The sequence below is a fragment of the Quercus suber genome, unplaced genomic scaffold (assembly GCF_002906115.3).
Source record: "Quercus suber isolate HL8 unplaced genomic scaffold, Cork oak 2.0 scaffold_24, whole genome shotgun sequence".
NCBI classification, from domain to species: domain Eukaryota; kingdom Viridiplantae; phylum Streptophyta; class Magnoliopsida; order Fagales; family Fagaceae; genus Quercus; species Quercus suber.
In genome coordinates this window covers 443500-466337 of record NW_027069489.1, presented here as the reverse complement: position 1 = coordinate 466337, position 22838 = coordinate 443500, and the positions used below count along the sequence as shown (strand labels likewise).

The window sequence follows — 22838 nt, the reverse complement described above, 5'->3', positions numbered from 1 at the left end:
ATTACTTAAAAACACTAAAATTAAATAATTATAAAAATTAAATACTAAATTGTGTCCTACATCATTGTTGGAACACACTCATGGACCTGAAATCCTACTCAAATGAGATTTTTTCTTTCTTCATTAATTGTTGAGGCGGTCTTGACCCTTGTTGCTGTCGCATAATTGCCGCCATTAGCCACACTTGTTGGCTAGCCATCCTTTCTTCCTTTGGATTCACACATACACATGGTGTCATATTGCAAAGCCATTGTCATGCAGCATCTGGTTCTTCTGTTAGCTCTTTGATTCTGCACAACAGTATCCAACTATTAGATGATGAATGATTATATAAAAGCACAATTATGTGTTATACTTGGGAAGCTTTTGTTCTATTCCAAGGGTGGGTGCATGATTTTTATGTTTTCTGGCGTTGTTGTATTGTATCTAGTTATATAATATATGATCCTTACGAATAAAGCATTTGCTTTGGTATGGTTGAGAGAATTTTAATTTGATTGTGGTCTTTCCACTTTCTCCCTCTCACTCCTTAAGTTTTCTCTCCTCTTTTTCCCAAGATCTTCCAACCAACCTCTTTTTTCTGCCCTCACTCCCTTTATATAGTCTCTCCTTAGTGGGGGTTCAAATCATTACATTTTCACTAGTTTCCATGCAATCCCAATTTTATCCGGAATCCCTAGAAACAATCATGTCTTTCGAAGATTCTCTCAAAATTTGCTCAAGACACCAAATGATGTTTGGTAGCGAACTCCCCATAGGCACCAATAGTACTCGGTAACCGACCTAAATTTATCCATTTCCTTGTAGATCTTCCACTGTCTTATCAGTTGGTAGTGGGCCTAGCTCGGCCCAAACATTGTGATATTCCCTAAACGATACTCTCTAGGTCCTAACATACTTATTGTTGGGCTGGGCCTATTCCTATAGGGTTTGGGCCCAGCTCAATCTTCTAATCTAGCGTTTGCTACTCAGGCCGATTTTGGGCCTAAGTTAAGTGGCCTGCTATTGATTACCCGAGCCTGAGCCCCCTACACTAATGATTGCAACATTTTATTATCTCATATATTTTCAATAATGTTACCACATGAAGAGATGTATGTATTGTTTCTACTTAGATCTAATGATTACAAAATGATTATGCCAACAATATAGCATTAATGTTAAAAAGGATAATTTCCATATTTGAGATGAATTCATTTTACAATAGATCTACTAACATAACAAAAATTCACAACATTCATAAATAAGCTTACAACCTCACACATGGGCTCATCACAATATGTAATTTGAATTTTTATAATAGTCCATGTGTGAAGTGGATGTAAATTTAGTGGTGTTGTGAATTTTTGTTGTGTTTTAAAAGGAATTAACTGTTAAAATATAAAGCAAAACTGATTTGGAAACTCCACATATTTAGTACAGAGTGTTGGGAAATTATATACGATCATATTTTTCCGGTGAAACACAACTATATATAAACTTTTTATTGTGCAAATGATTTTAACATTTTTTTTACTTAGAAAAAGGTATATTGGTATTTCCGCTCCATTCAGTATCACAATCACAATTGGGTGGATATTGGCGGTGTACCTTCATCTTAATTCAGATTCAACAGGGCCCACCCCATGTATTGGGTTCAAAGTTTTGATAGTGAAATTTTGTAACTTATGAAATTTAAGGCCCAAGAAGGATGGTTTTGATAAAATTTTAATAATGGATTGGGCCAAAGATGATATAGACAGAAAGAAAAATTTTGATAGAGTTCAATGTTTTTAAGCCCACTAAAAGCCCACATATTTGATGTGATCACGAATTTGTTTAAAACCAATTTTAGTTTAATCAAAGTCTTTTTGACTGGCCAATGATCCAGATTATGAAACTTTTGATATTTCTAATCATTGATCTAGGATCTAATATAACGTCTTAAACTGTTAAAATTCCAATCCTCTTATGAGTTACTCTATCTCTTGGCCTCCCTACTTCTACACCCATATAAGTCTTTTAGACTTTCCCATGCACAAACTTCATGTATATATACTGCAACCATCCTAACCCCATTTGAGTACGTACCAATAGGAGCATTCTCTCATACCCAATCTATCTCTATCTATCTCAATCTCATGGCCTACTCTTTCAACCTCTTTCTCACACTTTTCCTAACATTATTGATGGCCTTCATAGCCATGGCAGGACCTCTTAACTCTCCCTCAACCCTTGCAACTCGTTTACAATTGGACAATCAAAATAACTGCTGGGAATCATTGTTTGAGCTCCAATCATGCAGTGGAGAAGCCATATTGTTCTTCCTCAATGGCGAGACCTATCTTGGATCCAACTGTTGTCGTGCCATAAGGATTATACAACGTGAGTGTTGGCCAGCTATGATGGGCTCCCTTGGATTCACTGAGCAAGAGGGTGATATTTTATTTGGTTATTGTGACGCTTCTGATGAAGATGATAGTACCACTGCTCAAACATTGCCACTACCATCACCAACACCAATTGAAGGCTAAAAAGACTAGTTTCTCTAAATTAGTCTCATAGTTTCCCGCCTTAATTTGATATCTCTAATAATAAAAATGTTGTTTTTACTGTCCTTGTTTGTTTGTTTGTTTTTTTTTTTTTTTTTTTTTTTTTTCGATTGTAGTGTTTGACGTGCTCAAATATGGATATGTAATATATCGAGCATCAATCTCGTCTCACCTATACAAACTAATAAGAGATGTTACCATATATCTTATATTAAGTTGATTCCTTAGTTTCAATCTCGTCTCACCCATTTGTTTTGACTTTAATATTTTCTAGAAATTGAGTTATTTTTCAAATAGCATTTTTAGGAAAACTATCTTATTTTCCTGTATTTGACAGTAACTTTTAAAATGAGCTTGAAAGTATTTCAAGTGTTTGGTATGCACTATATATTTTTACATTTCTTGTATAATTCAAAGCATGTGTTGACACATATGTTGTGTAAGGTAACTAATGGAAAAATATAAATTAAAAAACTAAGTATCAATTGGTTTTAACCGATGTTATAACTGTAAAGATAATTTGGGATGCTCAATATTAAACTAAAATTACATGACAGCATCTCTATCAAATTAATTATCAATAATTTTCATGTTATCAAAAAAAAAAAAGAAAAAAAAAAATATATATATATATATATGAATAATCTTCATAAATGCCGATAAAGAAAATTCCTTCAATGTTTATATAGTTACCTTTCCTAAAGCAACATCTTGCCCAGATTAATATCTATAGTCATGAACTGATATCTTTGAGAGAATAGTTAAATAGGGTTCACAATTCGCACTAATGCTAAAGAGAATTGTCGCCACATATGATTGGGTGATATTCACGGATTCACAATCAATTAGTTATCTGACCAATCACATGTATTGTGACAACAATTACCATGTCTAGCAATTCATCCAATCCATGCTGTCAGCACATCAACCAATATTAATCAAACAAGTTCTAAAATTGGCCTATATATTACCCTGATTGATTCTGACTGACATGTTCAAGAATATTTTGACTGACATGTTCAAGAACAACGAGGTCAGAGAGAGAGAGAGAGAGACGTTTACTAAAAAAATTAGCGGAAAATAATCTCTAAAAATTAGTTATAATTTTTAATAGTTTTTTTTTTTTTTTTTTTTTGTTGACTAAAAATAGTTTCTTTTTGATCTATTTTTATTTATGCTACTAAATATAGGAAAACTATTTTTATATAAGGTTTTCCAATTAAAAAAAAAGGGTTTAATGTATAAAACTAATAGGAGACGTTGCCGTATGTCTCTATAACATGACAATTTGAGCCTTCTAAGTTAGAATGGTTTTTTACACAAATTTTTCTATGTTTTGAATTTGGATTGGGAATTTAGAGGTGGCATCTTATTTAAAGTTTGGGATTCAAAACATTAATTTCTTTCTTTTGTTTAGGTCAAGAAGGGATTTATTTAAATAATTTGCCTATGAGATTTTCAATTTCAAGCATCCAATGCATCAATTCCCCAATTTAGTGTTCATAGGGAGCATGCTATTGCTACTGTAAAACAAAATTTACCAACATAAACATTTCATACCATCACCATTGCTCAATTTTGTTTGAAACGAAGGATATCCATTTTAAGATGTTGATTTTATACTGATACTTTTAGATGCATGAAAAACAAAAAATTTTAATATTAATTAACCATTTAGCAGAGAATAATGTGACAATATTTCTCTTCAAATTAATATTAATATTTTTTTTTCTAGAATACTAAGTATTTTTAATATGCACACCGGGAGAGGAGAGAAGGTTTTTTAAAGAAACTTACAGTAGTGTGTATATCCAAAAGGGCCTAATTCCTCAAAGTCTGTGTTGTGTATCCAAAAGTTAGGTTATTTTAGATATACACCACTATAAATTTCTTTAAAAAACTTTCTCCACCTTCCCCATGTGTGTGTGTTAAAAAAATTTAGTATTTTAAAAAAAGAAAAGAAAAAAAGATTTAAACAGTATTGAAGTCCATAAGTGCTCCTCCAATAACCCTTCCTAAAGCCATTAAATGAAAGAAAAAAAAAAAAAAAAAGAAAAAAAAAAGAAAAAGAAAAAGAAAAGAAAAAGGAAGGTGAGTTACAAGTTTAAGGGCTACATCTATGGTTGAAGAAGCTGTGCCTTGGCTTGTCACAAATGGACCGCCACTAGACATTAATTCCCAGAAATCTTGATGCACTTCCAGCTTCCTAAAATCTTACTGATCAATGACAGTTATTGAAAATTTGAAACCCATCATCTACTATTAGCTCCTTTTGATTAACACAATTAAACCCCATTAAGACCAAAGCAAACAATTACAAGAACCAGCAGGTACAATTACAAACAGAATTACAAAGCAGACTCACATCAACTCTAACCTAACACAGCCTCACTGTGAACCTAAGATCTCAATTGGGTAGACTTTATCATTATTAGAACTCTCAAACAACAAATTGTAAATTCTTATTGGGATTGAATGTCTCAATATTCAAGCTAGTGTGTACTTAATACAATGATTTTTAAATTCATTAATAGCATCAGTATGCTAAAAGGTGTTCCCAAACGGACCCTAAAATGCAATACAACCATGCTAGAGCTGGTACAAGCATGGGCAATGCCCCAGCACTATTAAAATGCGGTAACACCTGTGTAAGGGAGACAGCACCCAGGGAAAAAAAAAAAAAAACTTAAGAATTTATTGTTCAGAAAATCTTAGAGCAGTTGTTCATGCACTCTTTAGATTGTAGATCTTGCTTATGATTTTAAAAGAAGGGAGCAGATTCTGAATTCTTAGATTGCATGTTTTATTTTTGGTTAGTCATGTCTACCCTTACATTCTTGGACTTGAGGAGCAATGATACTTGCACATCACCAGTTTCACACTCTCCATACACACTGGTCCAACTGTAAAAAAAAGGGTAAAATCTATTGCACACATGGCCGTACACACAGGTGAAAACAACTGAAATTGTGAGTTGAAGACATGTCCATACACCAGTTATTTATTTCTTATGTTCCGTTAATTGCAAGGAAATTTGGAGGTGGTTATAGAATTCTAAGTTGAGATCCAGGTGATGATACCCCACAAAATTGGAAGAATTGAAGCATTAAACAGGGCAATTGTAAGCTGTTGTTCACTAAGTACTGATGCTATCTAGTCTGATGTTAGGATGCAAGCTTGGTTATTATTGGAAGCTCATATTGTATTGGTGATCTTTGTTTGTTGAGGCTTGCAATTTTGTAGCTCTCTAGTTGTTCCTGCAGCAATGATCTGTTCTAAAATGGCTATGCAATTGGTTTGGTAAGTGCTTCAAAAATAACACTTACCAATTCACCAAAAAAGATCTTCTTCTTCTTCTTTCAATTATTTTTTTAATGTCTATGTCTGATTTATTTAATCTTAATCATATATCTCATATTTACACTTTTTTAATGAAATATTTTTGCAGGTATTAGAGCTTGAAATTGAGAGGGGCTTTTATTTTTTATTTTTAATGTACTAAATTATGTGCATTCTTTGAAAAATACAAGACTAAAATTAAAAAAAAATTTTAATTTTATCAAGAATTTACCAACATTACATTGAGAATGTGAAATAACTATTAATAAAGTAGCTTCTCTTTTTTCACAAACCTCTCCTCCAAAAGCACTACCAAAGTGGACCAAATGGACTGAAGTGAACTGAAATGGATTGAATGGATCAAAATAGACCGAATGGACTGAAGTGGATTGAATGGACTAAAGCGGACTGAAAGGGCTGAAGTGGACTGAAAGTAACTAAAAGGGCTGAAATAGACCGAAATGCTATGCTAATATGACTTAACAGGAGTGTAATAACTATGTGTGTTTGTTTCCACTTTCTTGAGCCAAAACATGCCTTTTGAAACTGAAATTTTAAAATGAGTGTTTGGTAACCTATGCATGGTAGCATTTGGAAGAAAGTTACGTTTCGAAATCCAAAAGATTGTGCATTTCCTTGACCCTGGCCAGCCCCAACTTTTGCAAAAGCCACCGCTGTGTTTTAACATTAATGTTGGAAAGCCACTGTCTATTTTCTAAATTGTCCATCGTGTTTTCTTAAAAGCTCAATTTTACCCTTTGATAAATCAAGGCAGATCGCCATCTACAGTCCTAAAACCCTTTGATAAATTAATCGCTATAAAGACCACAAAAAATAGCGTCTGGCACAGGTTCAATTCAATAATAAATTTCCAAATCCAAACACAAAAAAATCTATAACAAATTCCTAAATTAGCTAAGGAAAAAAAAAAAAAAAATCAGTCCCTTGCAAATCAAGATTCCTCAAAATGCAAAACAAAAAACAGTGCAATATAGCGAAATCTTTCCTTATGCAATATCTCCCTTTCGTTTGCTTTGCTCTGATCCAATCTTCAGTTAATGACCGGCGACTACCTCTCTCTCTTTGTTGTTCTCTTTTTTTTTTTTTTTTGGGGGGGGGGGGTTTGTCGAGATCTCTCTATTTTTCATTTTGATCTTTCTCACTCTCTCCCCTTTGATGAAGTAATAGTTTAGACTTTAGAGGATGGTATGATGCCACGAAGTGTACCATAATTCCAAATTGTACTTATTATATATATATATATATATATATTATATAAATTTGTGGTTCACAGCTTGCAGTTTTTAATGTTCTACTATTTTATGTCATTTTTTTTGAGAAAATATTTTATGTCATATTTAAATTTAATAAAAGTAGTTTCCACTTTCCACTTTGATCGTTTGTTTATTTGAAAATGGTTTAAAATAATTAGTAATTTTTTTCTTTTAGAAATTTAATGAAGGAAATCATTCACAATTTATGCATATCATTCCATTGCTAATTCTATTTGGGGACAATAATTAATATATATATATATATATATATTATAATATCATGTTGTACAATTTAAATTTGGATTATTGGTATGTATTTTATCATCTTTTTACATTATCATTTTGTGCTCCATGATTATGAAAAATTTTGAGATTTAATTAATATTGATAAGAAGTCATTAATAGTTGTGGGGGGACGAGGATCTAAAGAGTTGATGAAGTTCATATGGGAGTAAACCTCGGACATTGTAGATGGGTTATCCTCGGAAGTTAGCCATGTAATTTGTACTTAGACTGAGCAACCATAATTGGCGAAGATGCTGAGTATGCTTGCCTAACCTCGGAAGGTCGAGGGACAGAGTCAAAGGGAGCATGGCTAAGTCCGAGGGGAGAAAAGGGTAATTTGGTGTTGAGCATGAAATAGAAGAAAAAGGAAAGACAACGTGGCTATCCCATCCATATTAAATACACTGCAACCACTTAGCTAGCCGCATTAATGGAGAAACGACCTTGAATAGTGCTTTCACAGCTAATAACTTGGGGTAAAAACCTTCTAGCAAGGTTTGGATGAGACAAGTATCAAGGAAGTATGATCATGACCCTCTAAATGTAAAATCCAGATGCATCTTTGCTAAGATATATAAAGCCAAGAGCAGGGAAGTATGATCATGACCCTCTAAATGTAAGATCTAGATGCATCTTTGCTGAGATATATAAAGCCAAGAAGCAGGGAAGTATGATCATGACCCTCTAAATGTAAGATCCAGATGCATCTTTGCTAAGATATATAAAGCCAAGAAGCATTCGTATCAAGAGGAAGTCTGATTAGGAAAAAGAGGGAAAGAGAGAAAGGCTATAAAACTGTAACATCCTCCTCAGACCAAACCCAAGGACGAACACTTAGCTATTTCAAAGCTGTTTTCACATAAATATTATACATACAACTTTGAGTGTCACTTTTTTTTTTTCTTCTCGAATGGGTACTAAAAGGTTGGTCTTGCATCCCATCTCTAAAAATTAATTGTGTGAGCGCATAGTAATTGGAGTATAACATTTCATTTCTGTTAATTCCATTCTTCGCCTGCCACAATAGTAATAACAAATAATTATGACACTAAAAAAAAAAACTAACACAAACATTATTAAAACAATACCAATAATATATTTACTATCATCATCATCATCATCATTATTAAGTAATTGATCTGAGTATGAAATAAACTCCATTATATATACATTGTCATTTTTGGTACTTTATAACTCAAACTATCATTTTTATAAGTGCTAGCCAAATACTCAACTTTTTCAAAAAGCTCTTTTTAACAACTTTACCAAACACTCAGCTTTTTAAAAAAGCCAATTTTCATACTGCACTTTTTGAAACCACCACTTTTTCAAAAAACGTAGTATCAAAAAGTTGAACCAAACTCAGGAGTATAAATGCTACATTTCAACTTTTAGATATCATATAGATTACCAAATTGCATGTTACTATGTATTACCCACATTTCACTACTACATTTCCATAATATTAAACATTATATCCAATATTTATAACATAAAAACCATTTCCATCAAAGAATATAAACAATTTAATAACAATGCACAAAATTTCATAATCATATTGGACCCTTAAGCATATTGGCTAAGAGGGTGTTTGGATTGAGGTGTTTTGAGTTATATAACTCAAAACCCAAAATTCGTGGGATCCACTAAATGAAAACTGGTTTTGTTTCAAAAACTCGTTGATAGGTTCTCAAAAAAAAAATGTTGATATAACTCAAATTTTAACAGAAGATTATAATAAATTTTAACCAAAATTTCAAAATTATTGCCAAACTAAAACATTTAAACACACACACACACACACACACACACACACACACACACACACACACACCACAAATAGGCATGTTTCATTTTCCATTTCTTTCTTTATACCATTTCATCATAACCCATTATAGAATTTTCTAATAGTGGGTATAATAAACATTTTTTTTAGAGAGTTTCAACCTATGTTATCCACTCCTGGTGATAGCTCTTTATCATCAGACCAAGATACTAATCAATTTTTGGTGTAAGCAGAGATTGAACTTCAGATCTTTTATTCAACTATCAGAAATTTTACCAGTTGAACTAACTAAAACCCAAATAGTGGGCATACTAAACTAGCTAAACAAATTTGGAGACATATATAAACTAGTCGGCCAACACTCCAGGTTCAGATATAACACGACCCTCAACAATGGCAACAATGGTATCGGCACATAACAACAACTCCATAAAGGAACAATATTTCCATTTTCAAATGTTGATCCCCGTATGGTGAATAGTATATGCAAAACAACACCCCACGGCCCAGTGCTACAGATATATTAATCTCATACAAGAACTCTAAAAAGCACACAATAAATTAAGAAATGTGCAATGATAGAAAACAAAAACATGTTATTTACCTATTGATAAAAACAAAAAGGAACCTCCTTTTCTATTTCGAAACTTCATTTCCAAATGGTGCACCGTACAAACTTCATTCCCAAACACCAAAAGGATTTAACAACTGGGTGTGCAATACCTAACTTGGAGGTTTTTGGTTATAGAGACATTATGTGTGTGCGCATGCCTATGCGCTATCAGGTGATGTTTGGTTACAGTGATAATGATGTGGCTAAACTTAAGTTATGTGGCGTTCCCGCATAAGGTATGCATATAGATTAGAAAATCTATCACGCATCCGATACATGTATGGGGTCCATCTCGTATAAAAGGGTAGATACATGTATCACATACATGCAATACCACCTTGTGTGCATCAAATAGTTTACTTTTTACTTATATTTTTTAAATGTGATGCTAATCAATTTATTCATATAAAGGCATAAAGCATAAATGTAGATGGTCTTTACATCTACTATAATGTCTTTAACTGTTAAAATTCCAATTATCTTATAAGTTACTATATCTCTTGGCCTCCACACTTGTGCACCCATTTAAGTCTTTTAGACTTTCCCATGCACAAACTTCATGTATATATAATGCAACCATCCTAACCCCATTTGAGTACGTACCAATAATACCATTCTCTCATACCCAATCTATCTCTATCTGTCTCAATCTCATGGCCTACTCTTTCAACCTCTTTCTCACACTTTTCCTAACATTTTCCATGGCCTTCTTAGCCATGGCAGGACCTCTCAACTCTCCCTCAACCCTTGCAACTCGTTTAAAATTGGACAATCAAAATAACTGCTGGGAATCGTTGTTTGAGCTCCAATCATGCAGTGGAGAAGCCATATTGTTCTTCCTCAATGGTGAGACCTATCTTGGATCCAACTGTTGTCGTGCCATAAGGATTATACAACGTGAGTGTTGGCCAGCTATGATGGGCTCCCTTGGCTTCACTGAGCAAGAGGGTGATATTCTATTTGGTTATTGTGATGCTTCTGAAGAAGATGATAGTACTGCTGCTCAAACATTGCCATTACCGTCACCAACACCAATTGAGGGCTAAAAAGACAAGTTTCTCTAAATTAGTCCCATAGTTCCCCTACCTTAATTTGATATCTCTAATAAATAAATGTTGTCCTTATTGTCCTTGTTTGTTTTTTATTTTTTGGGTTCCAAGTATGGTTTGGGCTTTTTTGTTGAGTGACACTTGTAGCATTTGAGGTGCTTAAATATGGATATGTAATATGTCGAGCATCAATCTCTTCTCACCCATACAAACTAATACCATATATCTTATTAAGTCAACTTTTTAGTTGCAATCTTGTCTCACTTGTTTGTTTCGACATTAATATTTTCTAGAGAATGAGTTATTTTTCAAATTGCATTTTTAGGAAAACTATCTTATTTTCCTGTATTTGGCAATAACCTTTAAAATAAACTTGAAAATGTTTTCCCGTATTTGATATGCACTATATATTTTTTTAACATTTCTTGTATAATTCAAAGCATGTGCTAACAGATATGTTGTGTAAACTAACTGTAAAGTTAATTTGGAATGCTCAATATTAAACTAAAATAACACGACAGCATCTCTATCAAATTAATTATCAACAATCTTCATCAATGCCAATAAAGAAAATTCCTTCAATGTTTGTATACCGTTCCTAAAGCAACAGCATGCCCAGATTAATATCTATAGTCATGAACTGATATCTTTGAGACATTAGTTAAATAGGTTTTACAATTCGCACTAATGCTAGAGATAATTGTCACCACATATGATTGGGTGATATTCACGGATTCACAATCAATTGGTTATCTGACCAATCACACGTATTGAGACAGCAATTACCATGGCTAGCAATTCATCCATTTCATGCTGTCAACCCATCAACCAATATTAATTAAACAAGTATGAAAATTGGTCTATATATTACACAGATTGATTTTGATTGACATGTGAGAGAGAGATGGTGTTTTCAAAAAAAAGAAAAAAGAAACAAAAGAAAAAACAATCTCTAAAAAATAAGTTATATTTTTAATAGAGTTTTTTGTTGACCAAATATAGTTCTCTTTTGATCTATTTTTTTTTATTTTTTTTTATTTTTATGCTCTCAAACATAGGAAAACTATTTTCATATAAGGTTTTCCAATGAAAACAAACAGATTAATGTAACAAATTAATAGGAGATGTTACTGTATGTCTCTATAACGTGACAATTTGAGCCTTCTAAGTTAGAATGTTTATTACAAAAAAATTGCTATGTTTCGAATTTGGATTGGGGATTTGGAGGTGGGATCTTATTTAAAGTTTTGGGGATTCAAATAATTAATTTCTTTCTTTTGTTTAGGTCAAGAAGGGATTTATTTAAAAAAATTTGCCTATGAGATTTTCAATTTCAAATTCAAGCATCCCATGCATCAATTCCCAATTCAATGTTCATATGGATATTCTTCGTTTCAAACAAAATTAAGAGGATCATTTCCCTTGAGCAATGGTGTTGATATGGAATAGTTGTGCCAGTAACAATAAAAACAACAATCTTAAATTATTAAAATTATTAAAAATTTTTTAATATTAATTAACCATTTTGCAGAGAATGTGACAATTTTTCTCCTAAAATGCTATTGCATCCAACCATGTTAGTGACTCTTCTAACCAAATATTCAAACTTCCATTCAGTCAAGATTATAAAAATGAGATTATGGCAATATATGTAGTCACTGACGTAAGGGTTTTTTATTTTTATTTTTATTTTTTTTATTGTGTGGAAAATAGGAAAATGGTTTTAAGCGTTTGATCCGTAATGATAACTCTTTATTTTTAGGCTAAGACACCAATTAGTTTTGGTGCAGGTGAGTTTGAGCTCTAGATCTTTTATTCAACAACAAGAGACTTTATCAATTGAAGTAACTGAAATTCACCAATTGGTTTTTGCCTTTTTGGTATGTCACTTATGCAAGCATTGCAAATGCAAAAAGCCAAAATTTCCATTAAAAAAAAAAAAAAAAAAAACCTACTTTTTCTATTTTACACATCTAATTTTACAAAACACACACATCAGTTTATCTATTCTACACGTTTATTCAATAAAATATTCATTATTTTACATTTTTTTATTACTCACTCCTTCATTGCCCCTCTCTCTCTAACAGACCCACGGCCACCATCACCACCATCATCACCACCCACATCAGCACCCAGCCACCATCATCACCACCCAACCTATTGACCCACACCCACAATCAACAAAAAACCAGAAAAAATAGATTGAAACCCACCTCCTGGCAATGGCCCGAAATATGAAAGAAAAAAACAAGGCACTGGAGGATGAAATTGAAAGTTCTTGGGTGTCTGAGGGTCAACGGCGGAAAGAAATTGTGCAGAGGAAGAAAGAGATCAGCGGCGGTGGGGCTACAAGAGTCAAGCTAATGGAGTCACCGAAGCCGGTGGGGCTACAAGAGTCAGCGGCGGAGGCGTTGGTGTCGCTTTTGACTGTCAGATCGAATGAGCTGGTTTGTACAAAGTTTCCGGTGATGGTGGTGGCGGCAGTGCTCGGTGGAGGAAGCCAGGGGTGCAGGAAAAGACTGGTGGCCGTTGGGGCTCAAAACCACTTGTAGAGGCTGGCGGAGATGGAGGTCGCCGGAGCCAAGAAAGCCTTGCAGAAACCTCTCCGGGAATAGGCTCAAGAGCAGTTTCAGCAGGACGCAGAGAGAGAGAGAGAGAGAGAGAGAGGGAGCTAAGAGGATGAGAGAGAAAAAAATATTAAAAATGATATAACCATGCTACAGTACCCGTGTATATTTACACGGGTACTGTAGCAACTGATAAATATAAACAAGTATACACCCACTGATGTGGGTAGTTTTTTTGCTCAAGTTGTGTAAAAGTGATGACTTTTTTTATTTTGCACATTTATACACACTTATGCAAACACTGATGTGAATGCTCTAAGGCTGAAAACTACTGTTCAAATATCACTTCCTCATTAATGCGGCCAGAAAGTTAGCTGCAGAGCATTCAATGCGGTAGTAGCAGCTTTCCTTTAGATATTTTCTAGCTCCCATTTGTACGTTCATAATGCATATCCTTATTAATAGAATTTTCTGAAATGTCACTCTGGATGACAAAATATACTTTCTGATCTTTGCTTTGTTTAACCGAAGAGATACTCCTTCTCGGCCTACCTTCCACAACCTTCTTATTCGTAATTTGTTTATGGAGTTCTGAGTCTTACATCTTCATTACTGTTTATCTATCCTCGGACCACTAAGCGACCTTAGACAAGGCCCAAGATCCAACATATATTCTTGGGCCCCTTTATCCCTACAATAACTTAAAGAAAATAAGCTTTATTTTTATTAGGGTTTTTCATTAACTAAAGGAAGTACCAAATACTAGAAAATGTAGAAAACTATCTTTACAGAAGATTTTTCAGCGAAACAAACAGAGTGAAAGTGCTATTCGTTTCTTTTTCTTCTTCTTTTTTTTTTTTTTTTTTTTTTCGTTTTTTTTTTCCTCCTTAGTTTTGTTTTTGTTTTTTTTTTTTTTGGTTTTATAAAAAAATTTTTAGGTTCTTGAATTTATTATATTTTTTATTTTTATTTCATTGAAGTGTCCATTCGTGTATATATTCTTAACAAAAATTTTAAAAAGTGTTATTTTTTGTTTTATCTAATAGGGAAAGATTGTAAATTTATACAAACTACATTTTCTATCCTTCCATTTTTCTTTTTAACCAAAGAAAAAAAAAATTCATTCCTTCACTTTTTTACTCCTCCAACCAAACACAAAAAAAAGGGAAATTAAAATCTCTTCTATTCTTCTACTTTTCTACTCCTCCAATCAAACGGACCCTTAAGATTTAAAAAAAAAAGTTATTTTTTCTCGAACTAAGCCTATAAATGATATTCAAATATGAGCTTGTCAAAAATTTTAAATGCTTGTGCTCGACTTGATTCATTTAATCAAGCTGAGCTCAAGCTCAATATCGAGCTCTTTGTTTTTTGTGTGGAAATCCTTATGTGAAGATAGATTTTTGCATTTTTTAGTGGTTGTTAGCATTAGAAAAAATGAATTAAAGAAAAACTACTCTTTGTCAACATAAAAAGTATGGTTTATTTATTAAAAATTGTTTTTCACTAATTTTTTTGGAAAACAAATCTATATTATGGCAAGTTATTCTTACACATTTAAGGTTGCTATCAAACATTAAAAAAATAACTTATTTTCTAGAAAATTTTGAAGTTGAAACAGACAGAAGATCTAACACAAGTACATTATCAAGCATAACACTAAGTTTATTTGGTGACGAGTAGTCACAAAAGTCTTTGTAAGATTAGCTTTCATTTGTCAGACTCATATCAAGTTTATTACAGAACCCATAAACAAGCACAAATTGGTTTGTATCGACCCTTAACATTCACAAGCCTGTTTATAAACTTTTTGTTTTTGATAAATTGTAAATTACACCCCTAAAGTTTGGAAGTGTTTGGATTTTATATCATAAAACTTCAGAATTTAGGTTATACTTTAAAATTTGGAAGTGTTTGGATTTTACACCCTAACATTTCAAAATTTGGATTTTAGTCCTAAATTTTAGGAGTAAATGGATTTTCCTCTCTAAAGTTTGGAAGTGTTTGAATTTTACATCCTAAAGTTTAGGATGTAAAATTCAAACACTCCCAAACTTTAAGATATAAAATTCAAATTTTGAAATGTTAGTATAACATCTAAAAACCTCTAAATTTCAGAGAGTAAATTTTAAAATTTAAAATTTTAGAGTTTAAACACTCAAAATTTAAATATGTAATTTATAATTTATTTATTTATTTTGGATTTGAGTTTGACTAGTTTATTAAACTAAAAGTGTAGAGTAAAACTAACAAGATTTTTATTTTTTTATTTTTATGGAAACAAGCCGGGCTGTTTGTTTGTTAACGGTACCCGTAACACACAGAGACACAGCTGAAGATTGAAGAAGCAGAAACTGAAATTTGGGTCTGACAGACAAGTCTCTCAAAACGCAGATAGGAAAATAAAATGCAGAGTGGCGATGACATTCGAAACCTTCCCATCGACATCACATTTTCTCGTCTCGGAGGTAAACTATCTATACCCACACCTTCAATTCTTTCCTTGAATTCACGCAATTTCGTTCATTATTATTATTTTTTTTTCCTTTTGAATTCAAGAATGGTTGATTGATCGGAAACGAATACCTGCGGATTGGCGAAAAAAGTTGGCGGCAATCAGAGCTCGGATTTCCAAGGATTTCTCTTCTCTCCCTAAGGATATCGATCCCTATTTCCAAACCCTAGACCCTGAAGGTGTGTTTCCATTTCTTGTCTAAACATTTATCGACTTTTTATGTGTGATTTTGGTATATAAATATTTGGAAAATGTTGCTACACTGTCTTGGATTTTTATGTTGTTTTTGGTTCACTTTTGCAATTACTTATGATAAAAAGCTTGTGTTGTGGGGAATGACCTATTTTACTTGGTTCTGCTTGGTTGTGGGGAAAAAAAAAATTTTGAATTTTGGGTTTTATTTTGGTTGTGTCTAGGTATTAGAATATATTGAAAATTGAAATATTAGCAAATGCTGGCATTAGCAAAGCTGGTGTGATTAGAAAGGGTATGATTCATATTTCATAATGTGACTTACAACTCCTACAAAGGAAATTTAAAGAAAAAAAAAATCTTAAATTAGGCAGGTAGAAACCCAATAAATTTTCAAAAAAGTATAAAATGTTTTGATGATGAGGCTAAATATGTTGGGAACCCAATTGATTTGTGTATCAAACAGCCATTGCTTGGTTGAGTAGACCTATTAAGTAGACTATTTCGGGTATTTGAAAGACAATTATGGTCCATTTTTGTAGGTTCTTTTACTTAAATTAGCTGATATGCTTTTGTTAAGTCTTAGGTTGGAGAAAAACCTATAATGAGAACAAGTGGATAAGTAAAATGTGGCACAAGTCAAAGTCTCTATAAGTTGAAAGTAATATTTGAGAAGAAAAGAAATCAAAGTAGTTTAAATTTTTGTGAAAGATATATTCTAGGTTTTAGATAACAATCTAAATGCCAAACCATCATCTTATATGTAAGGATGCAATTTGGGTCCCTAGTCCAAATTGATGAATGAACTTAGGCCCAAAAAAGCCTAATACAATGAATTTGTAGAGAGTGAGGTGGAAAATTGGGATTGAACAAGTTGGACAACAAATATAATGGATTCAAGTGACAAGAAAGGGAAGACAAATTGATTTAATCTAAAGAAAATTGTTCTCGGCACAATCCGAAGAGATCAGTTCTTGTATATTGATTCTCAACTTAGGTTACAAGTTCAGCTCTTGACTGCTACAGTGTTTCTTCTTCTATGTTTCCTCCCCTCCCTTTCCTCAGAGGTCTCTTATATTATATATTTCCCTTTCAATAATCTTGGCCCTTCACTTGTTAATCATCCAGGCCACTACTTGAGTACTTGTCTCATCGGACACCCTCTCTGGCTCTCTATGAGTTGGGGTAGCCAAGGCAGCATTGTTTAGGAGTCTTCTCCGCATAAATGCAGCTAGAAAGTTAGCTGCAGGGCATTTAATGCGGTGGCAGCAGCTTTTCCTTAGATATTTCCTAGCTCCCATCGTCCCTGTATGTTCATGATGCATGTCTTTATCGATAGAACCTCTTGGAGTGTCACCCTAGATGGCAGGAGGCACATCTTGATCCTCGTTGCGTCTAGCTGAGGAGGTATTCCTCCTCGGACAAACTCTCCCACCCTCTATAGTCACAATTTGTTCATAAAGTTCGAAGTATCATGTCTTCCTTGCTATTGATCTATTCTCGGACCACGGGGCCTTCTCGGACAAGGCCCAAAGCCCAATATATCTTTGGGCTTGTGTCCCCACATTATAGATATGGTCATCAAGATAGTGATACTTCATATTTTTATGAATTAACTATTTTTCTTCACTTTATTTGTTTGTTATTGCTAGTACTTATTTATGATTTAAATCATCATACAATGTATCAAAGAACAAAGATTTAGAGTGTATAATTTGGATCTTGATGAAGAATTAAGTAGTAATCCTAATACTAGTGTTATTTTGAGATATATCTGCAATGTGGAGTTGTGGAGGTGTTAAGATTTCAAAAATTAAAGCACTTCACTTTTGAGATTTTTATTTATATAAATATCCATTAAAAGTGTAAGGGATTAGGTGCTAAAGTGATGAGTTGGTTAATATGACTATTTGGTGGTGGTATGATGATTAAGATATTGTTTCCAGGGATTGATTACTTAGAGTCCAAACGAATATATGAAACTCTTCTAAAGTCAACTCCAGAAAGCCGGAATATATTTGGCCGGCTGTCAGGTGCTGCTGTAAGAAATTCATCTCTCTCTCTCTCTCTCTCTCTCTCTGTTTAAACTCTTCATAAGATAGTTTAATATATCTTAGAATTTTCTAGGGTGCTTGGGAGGCAATTGTGCGTTCTTTTGAAAAGGATCATATTTACCTTGGTGAGGCCGCTCAAATTATGGTTCAAAATGTAAACTATGAAATGTAAGTGTGCTCTCTTGCGGTTGTTCTCTTGATTGTTCGCTGAGAATTTGTAAGAAGCTTATTTAATGTCTATGTGGTTCACTTACTTTTCAAATATGAAGACCATATCAGAAGAAACAGGTGCAGAAGATTCAGCAACAACTATTAGAGCTAGAGCGCAAGGAAGCTGATATAAAAAGAAATGCAGCTCTATCAGCCGCTAAGTATGTTGAGGCTTGTCAAGAGCTTGGATTGCAGGTTATGATAGTGGACCACTTCAATAATGTTTTGGCATCTTGGTTTGGTGTATGTTCTTGCTTACAATCGATGCATAAACTTGGCACTTGTTAAATCTTGCAGGGAAATAATGTGAGGCTTGAACTTTTAGAGACCGCAAAATCTCTCCCAAGCACATTCAACAAGATTTTGGAAGTTATAAATAGTGATTCTATGTCACAGGCTATGGAGTACTACTCAAACTTTGTGAGAGATGCTCACACAGAAAAGGATGTAAGGAAATAATTGGGTTTTTATTTGTCTTGTGATGATTGCTAGATAGATTGTCCCTGAATGAATTGTGATTGTAATGTCTTTGCAGAAATCTTTATCGATTGTGTTACCTAACTTGAGAGACATACGTGAACATCCCCCGTCTTTGCATGTTTCTGTGGGCTCTGAGATTGATAATTCTGTCAATACTCAATCAAGCTATAATGAGCCAGATCTTCTGAGAGCAAATGTGGATGTTGCTGCCGATAATATTGACTGGGATATTTCGGTTGACAGTTCTCAGATTGATTGGGATATTGGTACTGTGGAAGAAACAGATGATAATGGCAATGGTTTGGGTCCTTATGAAATAATTAATGCAAGTGAGGTCTTACAGGACCCTTCACCAAATGAAGTTGTGGGATCTGATCGAACCTCATTAGATAAAGTTGAACTTGGTCTACACCCAGAGATTTCTGTGTCAGAGATATCTTGGGATGTTAGTGTTGACACTCCCCAAGTTGATGTCATGGATGACGTCAGTTTGTCAAACGTTGGTCTGGACAAACAGACATTTGTTCCAGACACTTCATCTCAAATGCCAGAAATGAATGAAGAGAGGAGCAAGCTTTTGGAGACTGAGTACAGAAATAAGATTCTTGATGATCTGCATGAGGTATCTGTTAATTATTGTGTTTTATATCTTACTGGCTCATGGGAATCCAATAAACCTTTTTCGTTTTTTCAATATTTAGAGCATTAGACGTCTTTTTCTTCTTCTGTAGAAAAACCGTGATCCAGCCTTGACAGAACTAATTAGTTTGGTATTGCTCCAACATGAGCAGAGTATTTTTAGTTCAAGGGTTGATGTTTAGTATTGACATAATGTTATCAGGTCAAAGCATTTCTAAATCAACGATTGGCAGAGGTGAAGAATGGAGAAACTTTGTCCTTGCAACATCAAGTCCAGGCAGTTGCTCCCTTTGTGCTGCAGCAGTATACTCCTGATGCCATGGAGACCATGCTATCTGAAATTTCCGTAGTCATTTCATTGCTGACTAATAGGAAAACAAGGGACTTGATCTTGATCCTCAACTCTAAAAGGTGCTAGTCAATATTTTAGACTGCATTGTACCTTTCACATCTGTTGTTCTCTTCTTCTCCCCCCCTCCTCCCCCCTATTCTGCATTTCTTTTCCCTTTAAGTTTCCAACGAAACTTTCATACATTTGGTTTGAAAAGCAGTAAAAGGCAGAAGTAATGAGTTAAGTTGATTGGAATTTCCACCTTCAATTCATCTTTTGTATACAGAAATGTGGATGTAGCATCTTGTATTCTTAATTAGTGCACAATAATGGTAATTTTTTGCTCAGATATTGCATAATCATTTGATATTGAATATATCTTGGAACTCTGTTCCTGTTCCTCTTTTTTTTTTTTTTTTTTTTTTTTAATTTTTTATTATTTTTATATAAAAACATACTTTTGCTTCTCTTTGTCACTAGTTCATCTGTTGCCACCCTGAGTTTGGCGGACTATTGCAGTTTGCTCAAATAGTTTCATTCTTCTTTTATTGTATTAGTGTGTTGGTATTTTATATTTGTAGTATATGTAGTAGCCATTGGCTCAATCTAAATGTTAGAAAATTTAGAATTCTAATTCACTCTGGTTTTGGCCTGAATTTCAGATTTTTAGACAGACTAGTGACCACATTAGAGGAGAAGAAGCATCATGAAGTCAAGTTGAAAGAGGGATTGAAGAGCTTGGCTACCAAACGCATGGAGCTGCACAATTCATTATCCTCTTCTTGGCCGAAGCAAGTGAGTTGTATTTTGATTTGATGAATAATGCTTATCTATACTGTTACACCACTGTTTTCTTTAGCATGCTCCAAGATGAATCACTATATAAAAATGAACACAAATTATACTTATTTTATTTTTAGAAGGAAAAAAAAAAATTCTTTTGTATTTGCTAAAACTTTCTACTCCCTTAATGTATCAAAAGATACTCTTTTATTTTTTATAATTACAATAGGGGAAAAGGAAATTGAATCTTGGATATCTGTGTTGGAAATACCATGAGGTGCAAGTTGAGCTACAAGGCTCTTAGCATATAAAAATATGTTTTATATTTTTGGTAATTCATAATCTACTTCTGTGAAATCATTTTTCTACTTGAAGATATTAACCACCCAAAATTTTCCAAAATGATGCAGTAGTGTTTATCCAACTCTTGGCCTTTTGAGGACCTTTTTCTCTGTGTGCGTGCATGTCCACTCCCGCACAAGTCCCAACGCACATTAACTGGTAACCATTTTGGTAGACCCAAAATTGAATGTTTAAGTTTTCTAGAAATTCATTTTTGCTAATGAGAGAACCCGGTCACTTATCCAAAAGAAAAAAAAAAAAAAAAAAAAAAAGGAAAAAACTAATGAGAGAGAACCTGGTTTCCATGCAAAGCTTTTTAAAATGAAGACCTCAGTTAATTTTCTCCTACATGTTTCTCAATTTTCTCCTACATTTTTCTCTTCGCAAGTCCACAACACTTTCACATGTAATGCATGGAAGATTTTAGAAATTACATATAGATGTGCATTAGGCTATTTTCTTTGTGCTGAAATTTAATATTAAGCAGTCATATATAGAAACCACATTTTTTCCTCTAAATGTTGTTTATATATATATATATAATGTGAAGATATAGTGATATAAGGAATAGTCATTAAGCAGTCCAACTTTTGGATTTCTGAACTATAATTCTGATACTTGCCAGTCGCAACTACTAGCCATTTGCCCTGAGTCTAGCTAAGTGGCATATATTATCATGCTCTCATTATTCATTTCCTTATAGATTACTCGCAATATATTTGTCACTTACATCATTATGCAGTTGCATCATGTTCCTTGCCTTTATAAACCCCCTTCTGAAATCAACTTTATTAGAACTTTTATTAGTTCTTGTTTGAGTTCACTCAGATGAAAAAGGTACACAATTATATGTGGTTCAATTAAAAAAAAAATCCACTATTCTTCTTCCCTTTGTCACTGGTAATTGATTTATCAAATACAAAATAGTGAGTATATCTATTTCCATTTCAGGAAGCAGCTCTTTCAAAAACCAGGGAGTTGAAGAAGCTTTGTGAGAGTACACTTTCGTCCATGTTCGATGGAAGACCTGTTAATATCATTGGCGAGATCAATACCCTGTTGACAAGTGGCCTCGGGGCTTAAACACTTGAGTTGTTTTTGGCAACAATGAAATATTCAGTGAGGTAGTGGGTTGCAGGATCAAATGGCATTCTTTTGAGCCGGAGCCTTTATTTTAACTTTTTTTCCTGTTCTTTTTTAAAGGATATGGAAAATTATCAGTATTTAATTTCAACTTTAGCTATTTATGTAAATTGGAAAAACATGTCATTTCAATTTTTAAGGTAAAATAAATTTTATTTTGTCATACATGTGGAATTTTGCTTTGGTCACAAAGTCCATGAATGGTTCCTCTTTTATTTATTTATTTTATGAAAACCGTGCAGTGCTACTGTTGAGGTATCGTCACTTTGATACCATGTTAAAGTCTAAAAGACGGTATATTAAAGCATGTGAAATAAAGTTTAAGGGTTTCACTACAAAACACGCAGGTCTATAGCCGCGTTTTTTTTAGCTGTGTTTGGAGGAGTCTTGAAAGTTACTGGTGGCACCAAGCTAGAAGGTAAATGTGGATGGGGTGATCTTTACTCAAACTTGATAGTCTGGGGTAGGAGTGGTGATCTGAGACCATGAAGGAATGATTACGGCAGCTTTGAGCTAACAAATACCTCAACTATTGGGACCTCCAAAGATCGAATGAAAAAAAAAAGAAAAAAAAGAAAACTCAAAGATTTGAAGAGATTTTCAAGATGATGGTAAAAATCAGGTTTAGAAGTCAAGAGAAATGATTTTCTAAGCAAGAAATGGTGTGGAGAGAGAGAGAGAGAGAGAGAGCTTGTGAATAGT

General features: G+C 33.5%; 2 protein-coding genes across 2 annotated transcripts; both read left to right on the top strand.

Moving 5' to 3' along the window:
* Nucleotides 1-10544: 10544 nt before the first annotated feature.
* LOC111985763 (egg cell-secreted protein 1.1) lies at nt 10545-10874 on the top strand. Its single transcript, XM_024017408.1, has one exon. The coding sequence runs from the start codon at nt 10545-10547 to the stop codon at nt 10872-10874; it is 330 nt and encodes a 109-aa protein (XP_023873176.1).
* Nucleotides 10875-15711: 4837 nt separating this feature from the next.
* On the top strand, nt 15712-22301 carry LOC112030527 (CDK5RAP3-like protein). The gene is made up of 10 exons (XM_024063214.2): nt 15712-15915; nt 16007-16141; nt 18101-18195; nt 18282-18376; nt 18478-18613; nt 18716-18865; nt 18954-19520; nt 19740-19948; nt 20531-20663; nt 21945-22301. The coding sequence occupies exons 1-10, from the start codon at nt 15855-15857 to the stop codon at nt 22074-22076; spliced, it is 1713 nt and encodes a 570-aa protein (XP_023918982.1). The 5' UTR covers nt 15712-15854; the 3' UTR covers nt 22077-22301.
* The last annotated feature ends 537 nt before the right edge of the window (nt 22302-22838 follow it).